Source organism: Lontra canadensis, unplaced genomic scaffold (genome assembly GCF_010015895.1).
Source record: "Lontra canadensis isolate GAN:19392208 unplaced genomic scaffold, GSC_riverotter_1.0 scaffold780, whole genome shotgun sequence".
NCBI classification, from domain to species: Eukaryota; Metazoa; Chordata; class Mammalia; order Carnivora; family Mustelidae; genus Lontra; species Lontra canadensis.
Window position 1 is genome coordinate 1 of NW_022631764.1, and position 24,033 is coordinate 24,033.

A 24,033-nucleotide genomic window follows, 5' to 3' on the forward strand; every position below is an offset into this window, starting at 1 on the left:
ACAAAGTAAGGCAGCCCAGGACTTGCACGTCCTTGATGAGGACATAATCAGCAGCAAGTGATTCAAACAAACCAAATGCAAGTTTGTTTTTACACTTTTCATGTTTACTCTTTTTTTAAGGTTTTGTTTATTCATTGGACGGAGAGAGACAGCGAGAGAGGGAGCACAAGCAGGGGGAATGGGAGAGGGAGAAGCAGACTCCCCGCGGAGCAGGGGCCGGATGCGGGGCTCGATCTCAGGACCCCGGGACCAGGACCGGAGCCGAAGGCAGACGCTTCACCGACTGAGCCCCCCGGGCGCCCCTCAGGTATACTTTTTGATCTGCTTCGTAAAGCCACTGAAAATTGAGGCCAGTACAGGATTTCTAAATATTTGGTAAAGAAACAAAAAAGCCCCACACAACTTTGCCACAAATTTCCACGCCAACAAGGAAAACACAACCCAGCCGCATCGACGCGCGCCCCCCTTGCGCGGCAGCCTGGCGGGAGGCCCGCCACGCACTCTCCGCATGCCGGACCGCCCGGCGCAAGCGCGCGCACCTGCCGCGCTCCGTCCCGGCACCGCGCTAGCCAGCCCGCGCAGCGAAGGGGGGTCCTTCAGGCCTCGGGCCGGGCAGCCCTGCTCCGGGTCCTCGCGCGGTTGCGTAGCAGCTGCGAAGACGCGGAGCGAGGCGGAAGCGGCGAACCGCGCAGAGGGGAGACCGGGCTGGCGGGTGGGGTCCGAGGCGAGATCGGGGCGGAGCCGGGCTGGGATGGGGTCGGGGCGGGGTCGGGAGAAGGGCGCCCACTGGGGAACAGCTGGCCACCTGGGGAGTCCGGGGTCGTACCTCGTTTCCAGCAGGTGACGGCCCAGCCTCAGGATCCGCCGTATTTGGGCCCTGGGCGGGAGAAGGACGGGTCAGTGGGTTCCCGCAGCGGTGCCGGCGGGGGGGGGGGGGCGGCGGCGAGGACAGAGACAGCCGTTGAAGATCGTGGAGCCTGGAGTTATAGGTCTGGGTTTGGCTTTGGAACAGGTCACTCTGCTCCGGGGGGTCGTGGAAGGGACAGCCCCTCGCTATGCTCACCAAGCATGTCACTTCCCAGGTGAGGGCACCTGGGTAAACCGGGCTCAGTCCCTGCCTGAGCGGTGGTACAGCCAGGGTCCTGCTTGCATTTCCCACCCCGACGGTGCGCACACGCGGTCCTAGCTCTTGCCGCAGTAGGCTCGGCCAGCATCGTGTCCTTTCCTCTGAACCCAGCACAAGGTCTGCGAATGGTGCCTGCTCAGTGGGAGCCTGAAGGCATCATTTCTGTGTGCCTCACTGGCTCAGAATCTGTGTATTGCACACTCTTAGTACAGGGTGAAAAGTTGTCTTTGGCAGTGAGGAGAGAAGAACAGAGCTAGAGGTGATGTCACACCTAGGTGTTGGCATTGCGTGATGTCTTGGACAGAGGAGGAATGTAAGGACTGATGTTTGGGTGGGCAAGAATTAAGTATTTGGTTTTTTTACATGTTATTTGTCCCTGTGTGGCAGAACCTCCTAGTCCAAGTCTGGTGGACAGCTGCCTGAGTCTGCCGCCAAGGGAAGCAGTCTCAGTGGAGGTACAGGTCTGGCGCCATCCATAGTTAGGAGATACTTAAAACTAGCAGAGACTGAAGTAACCCTAGAAAAGAGGGTCTGGAGAATGCCCACACTGAGAGAGAAAGAGGAGCTATTGATTGCAGCAGGATGAAAAATGAAGGGGAGGTGGAGGCTTGAGGTAGGTGATCAGGAATGCACATTAGATGTTTTTGGCTGTGTAATCTGTCATTCAGTGGTAAGAGCTTAGGCCTGCAGAGCACTGTCTCTGTCTCACAGTGATTGGGTTTTTGTATTTTTTTGGGGGGGGGTTGGTCCAGTTTTACCGGTGAGAAAGTTTGCTCATGTGCAACTTGTGAAATAGTCTTTCCAGGTGGGAGTGGGAGGTGTGGCCCTGACCAGAGAGCTACAGTAAAGACATGACACAGAGTAAACCACCCAAAGAGGATTTGGATAGGGACAAGAGTACACCTCCACAGTTCAGCAAGTGGCACCCAGGTTGGTAGTGAATAGAGAAGGATGGACATGTGTCCTTGGCCCTTTATCTCATCAGCTTCTCTCTCCTGTCCAGGAAGAAGAAAATGTAGATTTGGTTGAGGAAACTTCTCATCTCTTTAACAGTAGTCTCCTCTTGATCTTCCCAGACAACGACAAGTCTCCACACCCACTTACCTCCCCGAGGCTGAACAGCCAGGAGCCAATGGCCAGTGACAAAGCCAAACCCTGTGAGCTCAACCAAGACAAATATGATGCTGATGAAAACGTGAAGATCATCTGCCTAGGGGACAGCGCTGTGGGCAAGTCCAAGTATGTTGGGAGATGAGGGAAGAAGGACCAGGCCCACAGCAGGTCGGGCTGGCACAGAGGAGCATGACTTCTACAGGGTTGATAAGGGAGTAGTCTTGGCTGGAACCTAGGTGTGTGGCGGGGAACAAGGGGGATCATAGCAGCTGTGTGTGTTGGAGAAGGGGGAGCAAGTCATAAGGACTGAGTAAATAGAGCTCTCTCCAGGAGCCTGGGCAGCAGATATGGGACGGGTTACCCAGGAGACTACTGTAGCAGTGCAGGATGAGGCGGTGATAGCTAAGGGACCCTGCATGTTCTGTGTGGGCAGAGTCTGCAAGTGGGAATGGAGACCAATGACAGATTGATTAGAGGTGGTGCAGATGCCTTCTTGGAGGAGCTCCCCAAGATGAAGCAGAATGGAAGGAAATGAGGACTGACTGTGGTCAGCCTGGAGATTGGCTGACTCTTAACTGACCCCACTGCCCATGTGCACAGTTTGGGGCTCCACACCTGGAAGGTTGAGGGGGGCTCTGCAGTGCTGGCAGATCCTACATGTCCCTTTCTGCCTTCACCGCAGGAGGGTAGACCAGACATCTTGAGTCCTGTCTCCTGTTGCTCCAGATGTGCCTTGTCTCCAAGCTTCATTGTTGGCTCCAGGGGCTTTGTGGGGTCTGAGGCCGTCTTTGTGGGTTCACACTCTCTCCACCCCACCCCGTGTGCACACAGTGCTCATCTGGGTTAGGGTTCCACTGTCGCTTTGACCATCCTCAGCAATGTGTGCGTACAATGAAAATGAGGGTGAGTGTTGTAGTTTGGGGAGATTGCACAGTAAGGAACACCCACTATGTGCCAGCCAAGTGTAGTGTTTCCCAGCAAACAGGGAGCAGAAATGGCAGGAAGATGAAGAGCGGGCGAGGGCTTCAGAGAGCATAGCTCAGTGTGAGGCCAAAGGTGGCCTGCCTGCTTCAGCACTGCCCAGCTCCAGGTTCAGTGCTGGTTTCTTACAAGCCTCACTTAGGACAACAAAAAGTAGGAGTCCAGGAGATCAGCAGGACTTCCAGGAGGACGCAACATTGGCCTCTACAGCCACAGCGTCTGGAAGATGTGGCTTCTCTGAGGGGGTCTGGAAGACCCGGCTTCTCTGAGGGGCTCTCCTTTCTCACGCAGCACGTTCATGCCTCTTGATTCCACTTCTTTGTATCTGTGTTTCTGGCCCCTCAGCCTCTGTGGACCTCATGACCTAGCTCTCTCACTGCCTTCACGCCTGCACATACCCCCTTCCTGAGTCGGCTACTACTGCAAGATGTTCTCCCCTAACAAGCTCTGACCTGGCCAGCTCATGGTTGTCTAGCCTGGGTCCACTTTAAGAGGCCTTAACTCTACAAGTGCTGAGTACTACCAGGGTCAGACCCTGCTCTTGGTGATCAGGAAGAGCCCGTCTCTGTGTGCGCACTTACAACCATGTCACTTGGAGACCCTGCCAGTCCTCCAAACATTTTCTTCATGTTTTCTGTATGCTCAGGGCATTGCTGACCAGTCCTGAGAGGAATCCATGCTCCCACTGTAGCTTCTCCTTCTGCAGCTCAAGGAGTCATCTTCCCCTTGGGGACAGGGGTGCTTCAGGCTATTTTGGGCCTTGCCTTTCTTTTGTGCGTATGTGGTTTTTTTAGAAGATTTTTTATTTATTTGAGAGAAAGAAAGCACAAGCAGGGGAGAGGCAGAGGGAGAAGCAGGCTCCCCGCTGAGCAGGGAGCCCCATGCAGGACTCGATCCCAGGGTCCTGGGATCATGACCTGAGCTGAAGACAGATGCTTCACCAACTGAGCCACCCAGGTGCCCCTTGGGCTTTACCTTTCTTTAGGATTTCTTTGGAGCCAGATGCTCCCTCCATCTAATAACAAATGTGGCCTTTCCTTCTCCACTCTTTAAGAGAGGTTAGCTGCAGACATGGTTTGCCCCTGACTCAACCACTGAAGCTTCTGGCCTCCATTTTTGGTGGGAGAAGAGTAACAAGGCTTTCCTCACAGTGCTTTCTAAGTGACTAGCCCAAGGTTTGACACATGGTAGGTCTTCAGTGGGTCTTAGTTTTATCTTCACATCTGCCACTAGTTTGACCTGATGAAGAAAATGAGTAAATACAAATCCTTGTTCACAAACAGAATGGTTAGCTCCAGACGCATTGCCTTTTTCGGGTGATAGGATGTCATTTTCCCCCTTGAGCACCGTCCACCATTATGCAAAGAGGGCAGAGATGCACACCTTCTAGGGTCACATGGTGTGAGCACAGACTGGAGTCAAATAGGGGAGATTAGTGAGCAGAAACTGCACAGTCTGACCCCTGTCACCTGCCTTGTTCCCCTGAGGCCAGGAGGGAACGGGCTGGATGCCTGGTGGAAGGGGCCTCCTGAGAGCGGTCTGGCCACTGTGATACTTCACAAGCTTCTGGGACAGGAGTGTAGGGACAGTCACTTGTTCACTGCCCACTGTGATGAGCCAAGTCTCTCAAGCTCTGCTGTCCTCCGCATCATGAGCATGTGGTGTCTCAAAGCAGGTCTAGACTCGGCTCTGTCTCTGGGCCCCTGCGCCTCTGGTGGCCCTGATGGCCCTGGAAGGGATTCCTGCTTCTGTGTAAGACGCTGGTGCATTTTCTTTATAATACGGATGCTGTTTCTGTTCAGTTGTAAACAGAATCTACCATCCTTCTGCAAGGGAAGCTACAGTTTTAAATCTTAGAAATATAAAATCATGACTATAGTGTATTCAATTTATAGACAGATATAGAGTAGCCCTTAATATGTGGGGGAAAGTGCAGTTGTCACCTCAGGACAGTGGTTAGGGCAGGCCCGTTTGTGAAGGTGACATCTGAGCCAAGGTCTGAAGAAGGCAAGGGAACAAGCCATGTGTGGGGAGGAACGTTTCAGGTAGAGGGACTGGCTAGTGGCTGGAACAGAGAGAGCAGCAGGAAGGCAACGGGAGAGGAGTCGGGGTGGGGCTTGGGATCTGAGGAGGCTTTGAATGGAAAGAAATGGAAAAATATGGGATGGTTTAAGCAGAGGAGTGACCAAGTCTGAATAATTTTTTAACTGGATGGCTGACCAAGTTCAGAATAGGTGTTCCTCTCAATCATCAATAGATCAAGCAGGGAAAAAAGTAGTAAGGAGACATTTTGACCGCACATTTATCAAGGCTGATTTTTCATAGAGATTATATTTAAGACTTTCTAAGATGATGACTAATTCTGAGGAGCACCTTCTCACTTACTGGTGCACATTGGTCATTGGAAATCCTCCTTTGTGAAATGTCTCTTTAAGACAGGTGCTCATTTTTATTGGATTGTTTGTTTGTCTTTTTATTATAGACTTGTGGGAATATCTTCAGACATTCTGAACCTTCTTCCAGTCTGCAGCTTTTTACTCTTACTGGTGTATTTTGATGAACATAAACACTTAATTTTAATAAGTTGAACTGTTAAAAAGTTAGTTAAAGAAAATGTTTGAGATATAATATCTGAGATTGCGGTGGTGTACGACATGATGATTTCACATACGTGTGTATTGCGAAGTGATCGCCACAGTGAGGTTTGCTGGCACATCCATCGCCTCACAGAGTTTTCTTGTTTTGGTGTGTGATAAAAGCCCTGAAGAGTTACTCTCTTAGCAGCTTGCAAGTACATGACACAGTATTGTTCATTGTGGTCACCACGCTGGGCACCGAATCATCAGAACTTGCCTGTCTTATAACTACAAGTGTACCCTTTGACCAACACCTCCTATTCCTCTGTGCCATGGAATAGGACTCATCCCTTTAGAAAGAAGAAAATCTTGCAACAGCATGGCTGGGTCTTGAGGGCGTTGTTCTAGTGAAATAAGTCAGAGAAAGGTGAATACTGTATGATCTCACATATATGTGGAATCTTATTAAAAAAAAAAAAAAAAGACGCAAGCTCATAGATACAACAGATTGGTGGCTGCCAGAGGTGGTGGGTAGGCGTTGGGGAAGGAGGTCACAAGGCACAAGCTTCCAGTTTAAAATAAATAAGTCCTAGGGATGTGATGTATGAACCTGGTGACTATAGTCGGGAACACTGTACTGCAATCTGGAAGCTCTCATCACAAGAAAAAATTCTGTAGCTATGTGTGCTGATGGATGTTAACTAGGCTTATCTTGGTGATCATTTCACAGTTTGAAAAAAGTCTTGGGGCACCTGGGTGGCTCAGTCACTGAGCATCTGCCTTTGGCTCAGGTCGTGATCCCACGGTCCTGGGATCAAATCCCGCATTGGGCTCCCTGCTCAGCGGGAGGCCTGCTTCTCCCTCTCCCACTCCCCCTGCCTGTGCTCCCTCTCTCACCGTGTCTCTCTCTGTCAAAGAAATAAATAAAATCTTTAAAAAAGGAAAAGAAAAGAAAAAAGTCTTTAACTCATTTTGAGTTAATTTTTGGTGAATGGTATAAGACAGAGATCCAATTTCATTCTTTTGTATGTGGATTTCTAGTTTTCTTAGCACCATTTATTGAAGAGACCATCCTTTTTCCATTGTGTGTTCTTGGTTCCATAGTCAAATATTTGGCCGTATACATGTGGGCTTATTTCTGGGCTCATTTCTGGGCTCTCTATTCTGTTCCATTGGTCTATATATCTGTTCTTATGGGAGAATCATGAAGATTTGATCCTATATTTTCTTCTAAAAGTTTTATAGATTCAGCTCTTAAAGTTTAGGTCTTTGATCCATTTCATGTTAACTTTTGTATATTGGTATGAGGGAAGGGGCCCACCTTCATTCGTCGGCAGGGAAACATCCAGTTTTCCCAGCATTATTTCTTCCCATTGAATGGTCTTCGGCACCCTTGTCAGAAATTAATTGACCATATATGTGAGGGTTTCTTTCTGAGCTGTGGTCTGTACGTCCATATTTATGCCAATACCATACTGTTTTGATTATTATAGCTTTGAATAAAGTCTTGACCTCAGGGAAATGGGAGTTCCTCAAGTTTGTTATTCTTTCACAAAATAATTTTGGGTACTTGGGATCCCTTGAAGTTCCATACGAATTTTGAGATGTGTTCTTTTATTTCTGCAAAAATGTCTTGGGATTCAGATAGGGATTGCATGGAATCCGTGCATTGCTTTGGGTTGAGTTATCTACCTCGCAACAGTAAGCCTTCAAACCCATGAACAGTGTCTTCCCACTTATTTAAGTCCTATTCAGTGTCTTTTAGTTTTACTGTACAAGTGTTACGTCTTCTTGGTTAGATTCCCTTTCATGTTGCTCGTTGCCAGTGCATAGATGTACAGTTTAGTTTTGTGTGTGGATTTTATATCTTGCAACTTTGCTGAATTTATTACCTCTGTTACTTTTTTGTGGATTCTCTCGTTTTCTGTGTATAAAATTATGTTATCTTTGAAGAGAAATAATTTTACTTCCATCTTTCCAATTTGGATGCCTTCTGTTTGCTTTTCTTGCCCAGGTGCTTACGTTGAGGGCTTCTTGTAGCTGACGCACTGAGTTAAGAGTATACAGGTCCCTGATGAATGAGGGACATAAGGGTCAGCAGGTAGTCCCCTCAGCATCTGAGCACCCACTTTGGGGAAGTGAAAACCCTGGGGTTGTTTTGACTGAGGGCACTCTCCGTATACCCACACAAAGGAAGTCAAGTCCCAAGATTCATCACATACAAGTCTCAGAAGTGGGAGTGAAATGAGCCAAGGGAAGAGCCGTCCTCCCTTCCGGGTCACACTATTTGCATGCTCAAATCTAAGTGGTTATTTATTATATTTTTTAAATTTACTTATTTCTTTAAGTAGACTTCATGCCCAGCATAGGGCTTGAACTCACGATCCTGAGAGTAAGAGTCACATGCTCTACTGACTGAGCCAACCAGGCACGCCCCCTAAGTGATTATTTTAAAACGTGCCAGGGAAAAGCGACGTGGGAGCTTGGGGTGGGCATCCTAGGCTCGGGTTCTTATCGGAACATCCAGACTCGGTGTGAGCGGGATTGTCATGCTTGTCAGGCACCTGAGGGCCAGGCTTTCATTCTTTCACAACTGAGTATGAGGTTGATTGTGTTTTTTTATATATGGCCTTTATCCTTTTGAGGAAATTACCTTCTGTTGCTAGTTCATCGAGTGTTTTTGTCATGGGATGGTATGGATTTTGTCAAATGCTTTTTGTGCATTTATTGAGATAAATATGTGGGGTTTTCCTTTCGGTCTATTAATATAATACACTTGATTAGTTTTCTTAAATTGAACCACCCTTAAATTCCAAGAGAAATCTCCCTTGGTCATGGTATATAGGCCTCTTAATGTGAATTTGGTTTGCTATTATTGTGTTGAGGATTTTGACATCTATATTTGGAGATACAGTTTTCTTGTAGGGCGTTGTCTGCCTTTGGAATCGGGGTAATGTTGGCTTCATGGAAAGGATTAGGAAATGTTCTCTCCTCTTCAATTTTTTGGACAAGTTTGACAAGTATTAGCGTTAGTTCATTAAATGCTTGGTAGAACTCTCCAGGGAAGCAACCCAGTCCTGGGCTTTTCTTTATGGGACGTTATTCATTGCCCCTTACTTGGCGTTGGTCTGTTCATACTTCCTTCTACGTCTCCAGCCCGCTGGGGGGCTTCGCGTTCACGGGGGGTGTGTGCGCTTCCTCTAGATCGTCCAGTCGGTCGGCACGCCCTTGTTCACGGTGCCCTTTTACAATGCGCTTTGTTTCTGCAGAATGGACATGAGTGTGCACAGTCTCAGTTCTGATTTGGATCATTTGTGTCTTCTCTCTCTGCCCTCGGCCTGCCTAAGGCTTGTTGATTTGTTGATCTTTTCAGAGAGCTAATTTTTTATCTCACTGATGTTCTCCCTTGTCTTCCTATCCTCATTTTGTTCATCTCCACTAAAGTCTTCATTACTGCCTCCCTCTAGCAAGCTCGTGCTTAGTTCGCTCTTTTCTGTGTAGGACCTTAAGATGTACATATCAGTTGTTGATTTGAGATATTTCTTCATGTTTAAGGTATTTGCTCATAGCTATAATATTTGCTTTTGGCACGTCTTTGGTTTCATCCTTAAGTTCTGGTTTGTTGTGTTTTCATTTTCATTCATCTCAAGGCATCTTCTAATTGTCCTTGTAATTTTGTCTTTGACCCATTGGTTGTTTAATATTGTGTTGTTTAATTAACATACAGTTGCGAATGTTCTGGTTTTCCTTCTGTTATGTATTTCTGGTGTCACTCCATTTTATTGGAAAAGATACTTTGTATGATCTCAGTCTTTCTTAACTTTATTAAGACTTGCTTTATGGTCTCACCTATGTTCAGTTGAGTAGAGCGTGTCCTCTGCTGCCGTCGGGTGCAGCGTTCTCTGTACTTAGCGTAGGTCCCGCTGGCTGTAGTGTTGTGCACGTCCTTGGCTTCCCTGTTGGTCTGTCTCTGGTTCTACCCGTTACTGACGGTGGGGTTGGAAATCTCAGCAAGGTCAGTGTTTACTTCCTTTCTTCTGGGACTCTGTTTCAGGTGCATATATGTTTATAGTTTTGTTTTTTTTTTTCAATCTTGCTAGATTGAAACTTTTATCACTGTGTACTATCCTCCTTTCTCTCCTGACTTGTGACTGAAAGTTTATTTTGCCTGAATAAGCAGAGCTGCTCCAGCTCCTTTTGGACACTGTTTGCATGGATTATCTCGCTCTCTTATTTTCAGGTTTTTTGTGACATTGTGTCTCCAGGGAGGCCGTCACAGCAGCTCGTGAGTGGATCAAGTGCTATGATGTATTTTGCCCGTCTCTCACTTGTAATGGGAGAATTTTATCCACTGACATTTGAAACAACAATAATTATCAGTAAAGAAGGGCTTATTTCTGCCATTTAGCTCTTTGTTTTTCTGTCTTTTTTTCGTCATTACTTCACTGCTGCCTATTTGTTTTCTGATTTTTTGAAGTGTGCTATTTTTGTTCTCTTCTTCATGTTTTATGTAATTCTTTAATTGTTTCCTAGTGGTTATCTTAGAGATTACAGCTACAGTCTTAGACTTACAACAGCCTGTTTGCGTAATACGGGGTTGTTGTAACAGCACACTCGCACCCAGAGAGCTCTGCCCCACACCTCTGTCTTGTCTCGGCACAGACTGCGTCTTCATACATTAAGTGCTTGTGAACATAGATTTATAATTACTGCTTTGTGTGTTTGCTTTTTAAGTCATGCAGGAGAAAGGGGAATTACAAACCAAAAGTACAAGAGTACTGGCTTTTATTTGTACCTGTGTAGCTACCTTTACTGAAGATCTTTATTTTTTCATTCAGCTTCAAATTACCATCTAATATCCTTTCATTTTAACCTAAAAGAGACTCACTTTAGCATTTCTTATAGGGCAGGTCCACTGGTAATGAACATTGTCAACTATGTTTATCTGGGAATGTCTTAACTTCATTCTTGAAGGATCATTTGCTGGATGTAGAAATCCTGGTTGACAGCTTTTTAAATATATCATCCCACTGCCTTCTGACTTTAGGGGTGTCTGAGGAGAAAGTGGCTGTTTGTCTTACTGAGGATTGTAGCTTTAGGTTTCAACAGTTTGCCTGTGATGCGTCTCAGTGTGGGTCTCTGGCTTTATCCTGCTTGGAGTTTATTGTTTGCTAGGTGTGTGTACTCATGTCATGATGTGTGCAGACATCAAGTTTGGGAAGTTGGTTTTGTTTTTTTTGGGTTTTTTTTTAAGATTTATTTATTTGAGAGAAAGCCTGTGTGCATGTGGGGGGCGGGGAGCGGGGAAATGGGCAGAGCGGGGAGGAGAGGGACAGCCGACTCCACACTGAGCACAGAGCCTGATGCAGGGCTCGATCTCATAACTCTGAGATCATGACCTGAGCTGAAATCAAGAACTGGATGCTCAATTGACTGAGCCATCCAGATACCCTAAGTTTGGGAAATTAGTAGGCATTATTTTTTCAAATCTCTCTTTTCTTTATGATGTATATACTAGTATGATTTATATTGTCCCACACCTTCCTTAGGCCCTGTTTCTTTTCATTCTTTCTTTTTTTTTTTTTTCTCTTGCTTCTCCAAATGGGTAATTTCAATTGCCTTATTTCAAGTTTGCTGATTCTTTCTTCCGCTCAAGTATGTTGTTGAAAACCCTCTAGTGAGGGTTTGGTTTGGTTTGGTTTCTTCATTATAATTAATGTGCTTTCCAGTTCCAGAAGTGTTGTTGGGTTCCTTTTCATAATTTCTATCTCTTTATTAATATTCTCATTTTGTTCATATATCATTTCCTGATTTACTTTAATTCTTCATCCATGAATTCCTTTATTTCTTTGAGTACATTTAAGATAATTCCGGTGTCTGTTTCTTCTGGGATTATTTCTGTCCAATTCTTTTTTTGTGAGAATAGCCCATATATTCTCATTTCTTTGTTTGCTTTGGTATTTTTTTTAAGAGAATTAGGCATTCTGAGTATTTTAGTATGGTAACTTTAGAAATCAGGTCCTCCCACTTCTCAGGGATTGCTGATTTCTGCTTGTTTGGGACTAGGTTTATCTATTTATAACTTTTCCAAACTATTTTTGCAAAGTGTGCATTCCTTGTTGTGTGTGGTCACTGATGTTATCTGTGATATCTGTGATGATGTTCTGTTATCTGTGGTCCAACCACAGTGACCTGACAAGATTTCCTTATGTTTCTGGCTCCAAAAAAAGAAAGAAAAGCAAAGGTATTCCTGGCCCTTGAAATCTCTGGCAGATGCCAGCAAGGGAACCCTGCAGCCTGAGAGAGCTAAGACCTAACTGTGCAAAATCTGCCACCCAGACTTTTTGAGGGCAACGCTAGCCTGACCCTTGCAGCACAGATCATGAGGTCAGTGCAGCCGGCCTAAGGAGTGGCTGGTGGCCACTGCTTGGTCTGTGCTGCTCTTCCAGCTGGGCTCAGCATCTGCTTTTACATATGCCCTCCCGTGTGCTGTGTCCAGGCAGGTTCCAGAGTTCAGAAATGGTTGATTCTGATCCATTCTTCCAGTTTACTGGATAGATCAGTTGGGGGCTGACCCCCTGTACTTCCTGCTCCACCATTGCATTAAACAGCCTGAAGATTTGTTTTTCCCGACAGATATTCAGCCGCTTGGACACCACTAATTGATGAAACAGTTCTCAACCCCACCGAGTCACAGTGACGCCTTTGTTCTAAATGCAGGGGCTACACATGTGGCTGAGTCTGTTTTGAGGGCTTCCTTGTTGTCTGTCTTCATCTGCTCCAGTGTACGCTCTGTGAACACGGGGATCTCCATCTGGTTTGCCCGGTGTCACGGCACCTGGCATAGTGTCTGGCCAGTGGTAAGCACTCAGTAAATTTGTTTTAACTAGTTTGTGCTAAAATTATTTGTCTATTCACAACAGAACATTTATGATGTTATCATTTTTATGATATTAATTTTTTATGATTTATGATATTAAACCCAATACTGAGGTGAATATTTTCACACCTACCATCTTGGGTACACTTTGGCCTGGGGGGAAATGGCCTAGTTTTAGGGCTAGTTCAAACTTTAAGATACCCAAATGGCTCTCCAAAACAGTTCTGTCACATTTACACTGCTGCCAGCACAGTGTAAGAGTTTCTGTCGCTCTACAAAATCCCCAACATTCCGTATACTATGACTTCCTGAAATTTGCCAGTCTGTATTAAAATGATCAAATCACTGAATTTAAACATTGAGCATCTTTTCATAGATCTGTTACCTGTTCATCTCTTCATATTCTTAGTACACAGGTTGTTTGTGTGTTCTCGTAACAGCCATTTATATTTTCTTTATATTCTTGTCGTTGTTGGCATTGCATATATCTTCTCCCTGTCTGTGCGGTTTTTGTTTGCTTTTTTTCCCTTAAAGAAGATACCAAACTTCAGTCATGCTACCCATTTTAGTCACCCCACCCCACCTCACTTCCCACCACCACTAACCCCTGTAACCACCAATCTTTTCTCCATCTCTATAATCCTGTTCTCCTGGCAACATTGTATAAGTACAATTACACAATCCGTGACCTTCTCCACTCCACAGAGCAGTGCCCTTAATACCCATCCAGGTTGTTGCACTATCAATACTTTGTTCCTTTTTGTTGCTGAGTAGCATTCCATAGTGTAGATGGCCACAGTATGGTCTTCTAGACTGTTCCAGTCACCTGTTAAGTGGCATTTCAGTTGATTCTGGGTCTTGGCTATTACACATGAAACTGCTCTGAACATGTGTGTGGGTTTTTGCATAGACATGAGTTTTAATTTTGTGGGTTGATCATACAGTGAGTATATGTTTCATTTGTTAAGAAACTCAATCCAGGGGCGCCTGGATGGCTCAGTCGTTAAGTGTCTGCCTTCGGCTCAGGTCATGATCCCAGGTTCCTGGGATCAACCCCTGCATCAGGCTCCTTGCTCTACGGAAGGCCTGCTTCTCCCTTTCCCACTCCCTCTGCTTGTCTTCCCTCTCTTCTTCCTGTCTCTCTCTGTCCAATAAATAAATAAAATCTTTTAAAAAAGAAAAAAAGAAACTGATTTGTTTTCTAGAGCGTCTGTACATTCCTCTTTGGTTAAACGTCTCTTCATGTCTTCTGGACATTTTCTTATTGGGTTGTTTTTTGTTTTTTTTTTTAACTATAGAGTTTTGGTAATTCTTTATTTTCCCAGAAACCGGTCTTTGTTGAATCTGCTATTCGCAGACATGTCCTTCCCATCTAGGGCTTGTCTTCCCGCTGTCTTATTACAGGCTTCCTCATAAAGCAGAAGGTTTCACTTCTCATGAAGTCTGTTTGCCACTTGTTTGTTTTATGGGTCATGCTTTTGGTTTACCAGAGTCATGGACTTTGATCTTCACCAAGCCCTGACTTCAAAGGATCTTTTTCCTATGTTTTCTTCTAAAAGTTTTATATTTTTACATTTTATACTTAAGTCTGTGATCAGTTTTGAACTACCTTTTGTTTAAGGTGTGAGGGTTTAGGGTGAAGGTTTGTTTTTTCCTTACAGATACTCAGTTGGCATCACTCGTTGAAGAGGCTGTTATTCCTCCATCGAATCGCTTTCGCACCTTTGCTAAAAATCAGTTGGCTCTACTTCTGTGAGGCTATTTCTGGATTCTTTCTTTTGTTCCATTCATCTATGTGTCTGTCCCTCCACCAGCACCACACAGTCTTGACTAAGGGAGCCATAGTAAGTCTTAAGATTGGTTAGAATGATTCTTCCCACTTTATTCTTTTTCAAGTTTGTTTTAGCTTTTTTAAAGCTGTGTTGCCTGTCTACATAAATTGTTCATAATCTTGATAATACCTGTAAAACCTCTTGCTAAAATTTTAGTGGACATTGCATTAAACCTGTATATCACTTTTGGGAGAATCGACATCATGTTTATATTGAGTTTTCCAGTCTATTAACATGGTATGTCTCTCCATTTATTCAGATCTTCCTTAATATTTTTCACCGGTATTTTACACTTTTCAGTGTACTAGTTCCCCTCTGTTCTTGTTTCTTTCTTTGTCTGCTTTATCATGAACAGGCATCATATTTTTCAGATGTATTTTCCCCATCGATCGACATGACCCTGTGACTTTTCTTCTTTAGCCAGTTACTGCGGGAGAAGACATTGATTGACTTTCAAGTACTGACCTAGCCTTGCACCCCTGAAATAAATCATACTTGGTCATGGTGTACATCTTCTTGTTGCGCATTCCCAAGTTCTATGTGCTAATATTTTGTTAATGCTGTGTGTCTATATTCATGAAAGATCTTGGTCTATAGAGTTGTTTTTCTGTACTATCGTTTGATACTGGGATAAACTGACTTCCTAAAACAAATTGCCTCCACTTCTCTGGTGGAGGTTGTACAAAATTGATATTAATTCTTACAGTGTTTGGTAGAAATCTACCCTAAAACTATCTGGGCTTAGAGATTTATAGTTCTAGGACTATTCAAATGATCTGTTTATTATTAGGTTAGTTTTGTTTATTTGTGCTTTTATGAATTGGCCCATTTTTTAAACTTTTTGTATCTTCATTTTTTTCAAGCACATTGTAGTTGTTCATTTTTTTTAAGATTTATTTATTTATTAGAGAGCACGCGTGCTCACAGTGGGGGGTGGGGGGGCAGAGAGAGCAAGAGAGAAACTCCAAGCAGATTTGCGCTGAGCACAGAGCCCAGTGCGGGGCTTGATGTCACGACCCTGAGATCACAGCCCGAGCCGAAACCAAGAGTCGGCCACGTAACCAGCTGCGCCACCCAGGTGCCCCGTACTCGTTTGCTTATGACAGCGGCTTTTAAAACTTCTACTGACGACACCTAGGGGGCTCAGTTGGTGAAACGACTGCCTTCGGCTCAGGTCATGATCCCAGAGTCCTGGGATCAAGTCCCATATCAGGCTCCCAGCTCCATAGGGAGTCTGCTTCTCCCTTTGACCTCTCCCTCTCATGCTTTCTCACTCTCTCTCTCTCTCTCTCAAATGAATAAATAAAATCTTAAAAAAAAAAAAAAAAACTTCTATTGATCGTCTTTTTTCATTCATTTTAAGATCTTCCTGATTCTAAACAGTAAATGATTTTTAGTTGATACTTAGACATTTTGAATATCCTGTTATGAGACTCTGGATCTTATTCAACCCTTCTGTTTTGTCTGGCTTCCTGTGGCATTGCTTCAGCAGAAGGGGCAGAGGCAACACTGTGGTCTCCGGGGGCCCCATGCAGTGGGGGCAGGGGTCTCATCGCCCTCTGGCAGGGTGGAAAGTTCTAGCTCCCTGTTTGGCCTTCTTTGACCCCAGTGCATCTTGGTAATGTTGTTGAGGCACCTCATTATGTCCTCAAAGAGTGGGAGTCTAAGCTCTCCACGCAGGCTACTGTTTCTCCTGTGGTGTTTGCATGGTGGCTGTATTCCAAATGTTTTTTGTCCTAGGCACTGGGTATGCAGCAATCAACTAAAATTTCATAAATTTCTTTCATGGGTCTCCCATTCTAGTTGAGAGAAATAGACTGTCAGTAAGTAAAATACTGACTGTCTCTGTTGTGATTACGCTCAGGGCAGAGATAGAGTACAAGGAGAGCTAGACCTTGCCTGTCACAAATAAAATCATCAGGGAGGGTGTCATTGCTCAGGTGACATTTGAGCGAAGCCCTGAAGGACCTGCAGAACGTTAGGGAAATGGTTTTCGGGTGAAAGGCCAGCCTCCCTGGCATCAGTTTCGCATGAAGAAGCAGGGGTAAGAGTGTTTGTCAGCACCGCGCAGATGCGGAGACGGTGGTCCAGGAGCCGCACGTGTACTTCCGTACACACGTGTATGACGTCGGCTGTTTTATTATGAGGGGTGTTAATTCTGATTCCATGTTCCAGGCTTGGAGAATGGGGTGATGCCACTAACTGGATAATTCAGGGGCAGGGACAGGGTTAGTGGGTTAAAGAAACTCACTTTTAGATTTATTGAGTTTATGGTTCACACAGACTTCTACAGTGTAGACACATGGCAAAGCTCCAAAGACAGGTCTCTGTTTCTTCAGCTCATAGTAGTGACCAGTTGTTGGTGGTCATTACAAGTGTGCGTCCTGTCTGGCTGTGTCTGCCCTGGAAGGTGGAGTCCCTGCCCTCAGGCAAAGCAGCTGTGGGTGCTGGATGGGTGTTACAGCTAAAGGGGGCCAGGGCCTTAAGGGGAGCCAGGAAGAGGGTACGTGGGCAGTTCCTGGGCATTGTCCTAAAAGGCAGCTCCGTGGCTGTGGAGTGAATGGGGGAGGGGAGCCACAGGTGGCCCTACGTTGTCAGCCTGGATGGGGTGATGCCTTGGGGCACGGAGGAGGGGGCTTGGAGCGTGTGCCTGACCACCTTGCGCACTGTCCTTGCAGACTCATGGAGAGGTTTCTCATGGATGGATTGTATCCTTCAAGGTGTGCGGAGCCCTTGTCCCGTGACCCTTCCCCCTCCTGCCCCCTCAGCCTCACTGTGCGCCACTTAGCTGCTGAGGTCCAGGGAGAGGTAGGCGAGTGAGTGCCCGGGGTCCGTCCATGCTCGCGTCTCGCCCGCGGCCCGCACAGGATGGGCGCTGCGTACTTTGGAGCTTCCTGACGTCTGCATTTGCTTTCTATCAGGAAGAGAGTAGGATGGCTGTAGCTCCAGCTTTTGTACCTGGATTCAAACTCCACCTCCTCCTCCTCATGAGCCCTGGTAGCCTCTCCGACCTCAAAACTTGGGCTGACATTTCACACTTCTCTGGTGGGAATGAACTTTGTAAAACAGGACCTGCGCCCTACTCCCGTGGATTGTCCGCACTGGGTTTGGAGGGAGACACTCCCTGGCAGCCAGGATGGTTTTAAAAAGCTTCCCGGGTGGATCTACGGAGAACCGTGGCAGGAAAGAACCCTGGAGTGACCCTCCTCCCTGCCCTGGGTCCTGCCCCCCCCCCACCCCCAGGAGTCTGAGTAGATCTCGCTTCACCTCATACCACGTGCCCCTTCGCACCCGCCCGCCCGCTGCTCCGGCTTCCTGGTTAAACCGCCCCGCCCCTCGCAGCTTCGGGAAGTCTCATTCCCCAGGATTTTGTCAGGGTTTCACACACAGGCCGTTCATAAACAGCTTGTCAGCTGTCTGGCTTCTGGAGGCTTTTTTCCTGGAATGGTCACATGCTGCCTAAGTCTGGGTCTCCTCTTGGGCCTGTTGGAGCCCCATCCATAAGGAACTAGGGCAGCCTACATGATACTGTTGGTGACGGCTTCTCTGTAAAATTCCACTCTGTGTTGTCCCCGGTACTTAGACAGCCAGGACACACCCCAGCGTCGCCTGCCCCTCGCCTTCCCAGGGAGTTTGTGCCCATGATGTTTGAAGCTGATCCTCTGTCTGCAACATTCATTCAGTTTAAAATATGAAGAACTCCAGAAAGAAAAGGAGAGGGCCAGTTTCATCTTCCAGTGCCCCCACCCCAAGCACCTTCCCTGCCTGCCTTTTGTTCATCTCTGTTCCTTAACCTGAATGCAGTCGGCCGCAGCAGCTGTCCACGTACGCCCTGACCCTGTACAAGCACACAGCCACAGTGGATGGCAAGACAGTCCTTGTGGGTAAGCAGCACCAGGCCAGGCCATGGACTCTTGAGGGAGAGGAGAGGGGAGGGGAGAGAAGTCCATGGGAGAGAGGCAGGAAGGAAGTGAGACCCTCAGCAGAGAGCAGGGGTGGTAGGAAGGAGCCTGGGATCCTGGAGCCCAGGCAACAGGGGAGGAGGTGCACAAGGCCTCGGTCCAGCTCTCTGACCTGGTATTCTAATCAACCAGTGGAAAGAAATAACAGTTGTGGTCTGAGTATTACCTTCCACAAAAGGTTTTGACTTTCTGTGACGTCACCGCCTCCTGCTTGGCTAGGCCACGCATCCTGCCTGGCTGTGTCTACCATCGGTGGCCAGCACACATGGGAAGTCAGCGTAGTTCGACCTTGAAGGGCTCTGCATCTTGGGGGTGGGAGAACGGGGAAACCTGCTTTCTCCCTTTCAGGACTTCCTGTCTGCATGCTCCTTCCTCCTGGCCTGGCCACATGTTTCCCTCTTACTCACTGCCATGCACACACACGTACACAGACCTTCCGTGGCACCCCCAGGTGCATCGTGTCCTGATGACGCACACGTGTGAGCTCTGCGGACTTTGTTCCTCCCTGTCGTCCCACGTGTTGTGTCCCTGCACACACAGATCTGCGCAGAGATGCTCTGTGTGTCCGGGTCTCTCTGCCCTCCAGCCGTACCAGATAGAGTTGTGTTCCTGTTGCAGACTTTTGGGACACGGCAGGCCAGGAGCGGTTCCAGAGTATGCACGCCTCCTACTACCACAAGGCCCACGCCTGCATCATGGTATGAGACCCACCGGGCAGTGGACAAAGGCTCTGTGAAGCTTGCAGGGTGACCCAGCAGTGCTGAGCCCGCCTCACTAAGGCTGGGTACTGGGAGAGAGGGGATCAGGGCAGCCTGGGGAGGTTCCAGAGTGAGAACATGCCCAGGTGAGCTTCTCTTCAAGTGGGGCTGGATGAGGGACCCCCATCCAGGGGTGGAGCACCTCCAGGGCCTCTGCATTGGGCTTGGCATCTAAGAGGCAAGGAAAGTCCTTCCCTGGTGGGAGCCACCTGTTCCAACAGGCTTCCAAGGTCCCCTCGGCCCCATCACCTGGTCCTGCTCCCAAACGAGCCCCTCTCCTCTGTGCTGTCTAAAACCCAGTCTTCGGGGGCTCCCCATGGCCGCAGGGTAAAAACTCCCATACGAGGACCTGAGGGAGAGCTAAAGAAGTGCGGGAGAGCTGTACAAGCCTGTGTGCGTAGGGCCCCCTGCCCAGAGCCCTGGCTCCATTCTCCAGCTCCCTTATCCCTTAACACAAAATCTCTTGACAATTTCCAAATTGTAATATTAGTACCTGTAAGAGGACAGAACGAGAAGGCGACTGGGTACAGCACGGGGGGCAGCGCAGGCCAGCAGTCCCACCTGGAGGCTCACATGGTCAATGCCTCTGACCCTGGAGAAGCAGGAGGGGAGAGCCCAGCCATGTCTGTCCCACTTCTGCACTGGCGTTTGGAGCTCTGCGCTTAACTCCACTCTCTCTCTGGGAGGAACACCCACCCCACCTCGGACACCTCTCCATCGGCTCCATTTGGACCCTCCTCTGACGCCTGGGGCCGTCTGTCCTGCCGGCATTCCTTCATGCCTTTCAGTGCAGCTGTCTGCTGCGTGGGGCCTGGCAGGTAGAAAGTGCTCGCCTTGCAGTGACTATGTGGGATCCGATAGTCCCAGCGGGAGCTCCACTCAGAGACTGGACGGGGCTGCTCCTCGGCCCCGCCAACTGTTCCTCAGCTCTCAAAACAAGATCAGACCTGGACGAAAGGTGACTGATGGTGATCGTGGGAGGCAGGCTGGTGTGAAGCAGATTGCGGAAAACTCATTACAAGTGTGATTTATAAGAAGTCTTTATTAGGGATTCAAGACAACGTTGTCATTTGTTGATATGGGGCCTAGGTGTACTGTGGAAGGGCCTCCCAGGCGGACCCCCTGCTGCCTCAGCTGCGACACCTGCCGCCCCAAGCCCCCTGCCATGCAGAGCGGCCCCTGTGCTGGGTGAGGCGCATTTACTCCCATGAAGGGAGAGCAGCCATTCCAGCAAGTCCCCGGGCTGTTCTGGATCCACCCCTGTGCTGGGGCCATGTGGGCCTGAAAGCAGGAGGCTGGCCTTTAAGGAGCTCTGGCCAGGGGTTTGAGGGCCCCGTCCCTGCGGGAGTCGTTCCAAGCACGTCAGGACCCCTGGCCTCCCCTGCCCTTAGAGCGATTCTGCCGCGCTTGTGCATGTTGCTATTTTAAAATAGGTAAAAACTATCCACTGTAAAATGCTAATCAAATTACAAGCCACACAATAATAAAAGATAGTCGCTCCGGCTCCGGCCAGTGCAGCGAGAGGGACCACTGCGCTGTGCACCCCACCCCCTGCAGCGGGTGGTCACAGAACGGCTCCAGCTTCCCCATCAACCGGAACACACAGACCCGGAGCCTTGAGGCCGAGCAGCTCCTTCCCTTCAAGCATCCGATTCGCCTCCAGACTGTGGGCCTGAGCCAGCGGCCGCAGGCAGAAGTGTACAGGTGGTCCTGACGTGCAGATCCGGCCAGTGAAAACCTGCCACCTCCCGCGTGCGGAAGGACCACCATCCGGAAGGTCAGGGCCGCCCTCCGCAGCATCAGGCACGTGACCTGCAAGAACAGGGACCAGCCCGATGGGCACGTGACTGCTGCTTGCGGAATCGGCACCATCCTGAGCACCCCGACGCCCGTGGTGGGGACAAGGAAGCCCGCTGCCCCACCAAGAGCTCCTGAGCGCCTGCCCCCCACTTCCAAAGTAATAAAGATGTCAACCACCTTCAAATAACAAGAATAGATAAAAATTACTTTTAAAAGGTTTAAGATACAAAAGGAACAAGAGATTAAACAAAAGTTTCAAAATTAAAAGTACATCGATAGTGGGTGCCTGGGTGGCTCAGTCAGTTGAGCATCTGACTGTTGATTTCAGCTCAAGTCACGATCTCAGGGTCATGGGATTGAGCCCCATGTCAGGCTTGTGCTCAGCAAGGAGTCTGCCTGAATTTCTCTTTCCCTCTCCCCTTCCCCCTGCTTGCACTGTCTCACTCACTCTCAAAAAAATAAAATCCTTATTTAAAAAAAAAAAGTAAATAAAAATAATAATCTTTTAAAAGTACACTGATAGTAACCATGGGAAATCTTGGAGGCATTTAAAGTTATTACAAAGGAATTTTTTTTTAAAGATTCATTTAGTTATTTTAGAAAGAGCATGTGCAGGCAGTGGAGAGGGGAAGGGCAGAGGAAGAGGAGGAGAATCTCAAGCGGACCCCCCCGCGAAGCATGGAGCCCGACGTGGGGCTCAGTCTCACGAGCCAAAGATCATGACCTGAGCCAAAACCAAGAGTCGGACACCCAACCAACTGAGCCACCCAGGTGCCCCGCATAAGGAATCTGAAGACAAAGTTTGAGTCATACCAGTCATAGACCAAGAAACAAAAGATTTAGAGTTTGCAACAGACTATATTGATTCGTACAGTGATACACCCTAGATAATAGATACACCGATGGCAAGATGACAGAAAAGGAGTAAACATTTTAAAGGCACCTTTTGGATCGAGAGGTTCTGGGGGCTTCCCTGGGAAGGGCGGGCCCGGGCCGCTCAGCGGCTGGTGTGTGTCGGGGGTGGTGCACAGACCCCGATGGCCTGAGCTATTTTCCGTCCTGTTCACTGCAGGTGTTCGACGTGCAGAGGAAAGTAACGTACAAGAACCTGAGCACCTGGTACACAGAGCTTCGGGAGTTCAGGCCAGAGATCCCATGCATCGTGGTGGCCAATAAAATTGATGGTGGGGCCATCCCTGCATCTGGGTGTCCACGTCCATGGGGGACCCACCACCACACATTTCCTCCTCCATTCCTGGGGCAGTGAACCTTCAGTGATCTGTCCTCCTTCCCAAAATACAGCCCTTGTTTGCTCTCCATCAGTCTCTATCTAGTAGAGATCCCAACTGAGCCAATCTTTCCTCTTTCCAGGACGTAGATCCCTGTTAAATGAACTTTTTCTAGGACATGTCCTCTGATTGCCCCTCCCTGTCCCACTTTCTGGAATGGTATCCGGCGACCTCTCCCTTTCCCCTAACAGACAGGCCAATGTCCTACCTTCTCTTTACAGCAGACGTAAAGATGACCCAAAAGAGCTTCAATTTTGCCAGGAAGTTCTCTCTTCCCCTGTATTTTGTCTCAGCTGCTGATGGTACCAATGTCGTGAAGGTAACGGTGGGTTGCAGAGGTTAGGGAAGGCCAAGTACTTAAGGGACCAGGGAAGCTGCGAAGAGAAGGGATGGTGGAGAGGACAGGTGTTGCTGCAGGGGCCGTGAGTGGGCGATCCAGAGTGAGTGGGGATAGGAATGGGTCATGGTTTGTTCTGACAGTAGGGGAGATGATGGGCCTGGGCTTGGCAGAAAAAGTACATTGATCGGGAGGTGAATCGAGGGGTGAACTTGCTGACTTTAGGGGTGGAGTGTTGTGTGGACATATGATGGGGACAGGGCACTGGGACCCACTGCCATGTCTTCCTTCCTGCCGCCGCCACCTGCCCCCAGCTCTTCAATGACGCGATTCGATTAGCTGTGTCTTACAAACACAACTCCCAGGACTTCATGGACGAGGTTTTGCAGGAGCTTGAGGTAGGTCAGGGGGAAGTGTTAGACGGGATCAAGCTTCTCTGCAGAGGGTTGCAGAATGAAATTCAGTAGAGCGGCTCCTGCCGGCCCTTCGGGAAATGCGCACTCATCATGCACGCTCCCCCGGAAGAGTCAGACACCCCGCCCCCCCGGGGAAGACATAGGGCCAGGCCTCACCTGCAGCCTTGTCCACAGAACTTTGATTTGGAGCAGAAGGAGGAGGAAGTGCAAGACCAAGCGCAGCGTGGCAACACTGAGAGCCCCTCCCCTTCCTGAGTCAAAGACGGACGCCTCGCTCCTCGTGGACTTTGGTGGGGGTGTCCTTCGGAATACCCTCCCATCAGCACCCCGTGCAGCTAGGAATTGAAAAATTCTTGCCGGCCGTCCCCTCTGCCTCCTGCAAGCCCACCCATTCCGTTTGCCTCCCCGCCTGCCATGGCCCATAACTCCTGACCCTTCCACAGTTGTCCTCAGGGACCGGGGTGGGGTCTGCACCAGCAAGCACCCTTGGCTGGTGCGAGACAGGCATAGTAGACCCTGAAGCAGAATTAGAGATCAGTACCCTCAGCTTCCCCAGCTTGTGCAGTGGCTGGGAAGAGCTTTAGGAAACATGCTTTGTGTGTCTCTCCAATAAAAGGAAATTGAGGGGTTTTCTCTCCCAGAATTGACCTTGGGGCCTACTCATTGCCTTTCCGCCAAGGGAATGTTTCTAATCCCTGACGGCCACGGTTCCCACCCCTACAGGTTCAGGGGGCCTCCATCCTTTTTCCTCTTTAGTCTCCCAACCAACTGTTTTTCAGAAATGGTTTTGAGCAGACATCTATTCCTGTCACAGGACAGGTTTGCCTTTAAAGCCCAGGGAAACAGGTGACGAGTCCTATCACCCTTAGCAGTACTGGGAAGCATGCCCATGTGGATTCAAAGAACTTCCCTTTCCAGCCCCTGTTGCAGCAGATGATGCTTTCCTGCCTTTTTTAAGGACTG

General features: G+C 48.2%; 1 protein-coding gene across 4 annotated transcripts; it reads left to right on the forward strand.

Moving 5' to 3' along the window:
• Positions 1-669: 669 nt before the first annotated feature.
• LOC116863256 (rab-like protein 2A) lies at positions 670-23,513 on the forward strand. Of its 4 annotated transcripts, XM_032850745.1 has the most exons (9): positions 670-712; positions 2,130-2,365; positions 17,187-17,216; positions 18,313-18,392; positions 19,089-19,168; positions 22,101-22,212; positions 22,539-22,636; positions 22,969-23,052; positions 23,245-23,506. In XM_032850745.1, exons 2-9 carry the CDS (start codon positions 2,259-2,261, stop codon positions 23,323-23,325), a joined length of 672 nt encoding a protein of 223 aa, XP_032706636.1. In that variant the 5' UTR covers positions 670-712; positions 2,130-2,258; the 3' UTR covers positions 23,326-23,506. The 4 variants fall into 4 exon arrangements, with proteins under 4 accessions (XP_032706636.1, XP_032706634.1, XP_032706638.1 ...); XM_032850743.1 differs by lacking the exon at positions 670-712 and having other exon boundaries at positions 22,542-22,636; positions 23,245-23,511; XM_032850747.1 differs by lacking the exons at positions 670-712; positions 19,089-19,168 and having other exon boundaries at positions 2,281-2,365; positions 22,542-22,636; positions 23,245-23,513.
• Positions 23,514-24,033: the final 520 nt, after the last annotated feature.

What these genes read in the sequence shown, in the direction of transcription:
- LOC116863256 (XM_032850745.1), top strand. Translation starts at nt 2,259, where the DNA reads ATGGCCAGTGACAAAGCCAAACCCTGTGAGCTCAACCAAGACAAATAT. An exon ending in GGTGGCCAATAAAATTGATG is followed by an intron (nt 22,213 to 22,538) that starts GTGGGGCCATCC and finishes TTCTCTTTACAG; the next exon opens with CAGACGTAAAGATGACCCAA. An exon ending in AGGTTTTGCAGGAGCTTGAG is followed by an intron (nt 23,053 to 23,244) that starts GTAGGTCAGGGG and finishes CCTTGTCCACAG; the next exon opens with AACTTTGATTTGGAGCAGAA.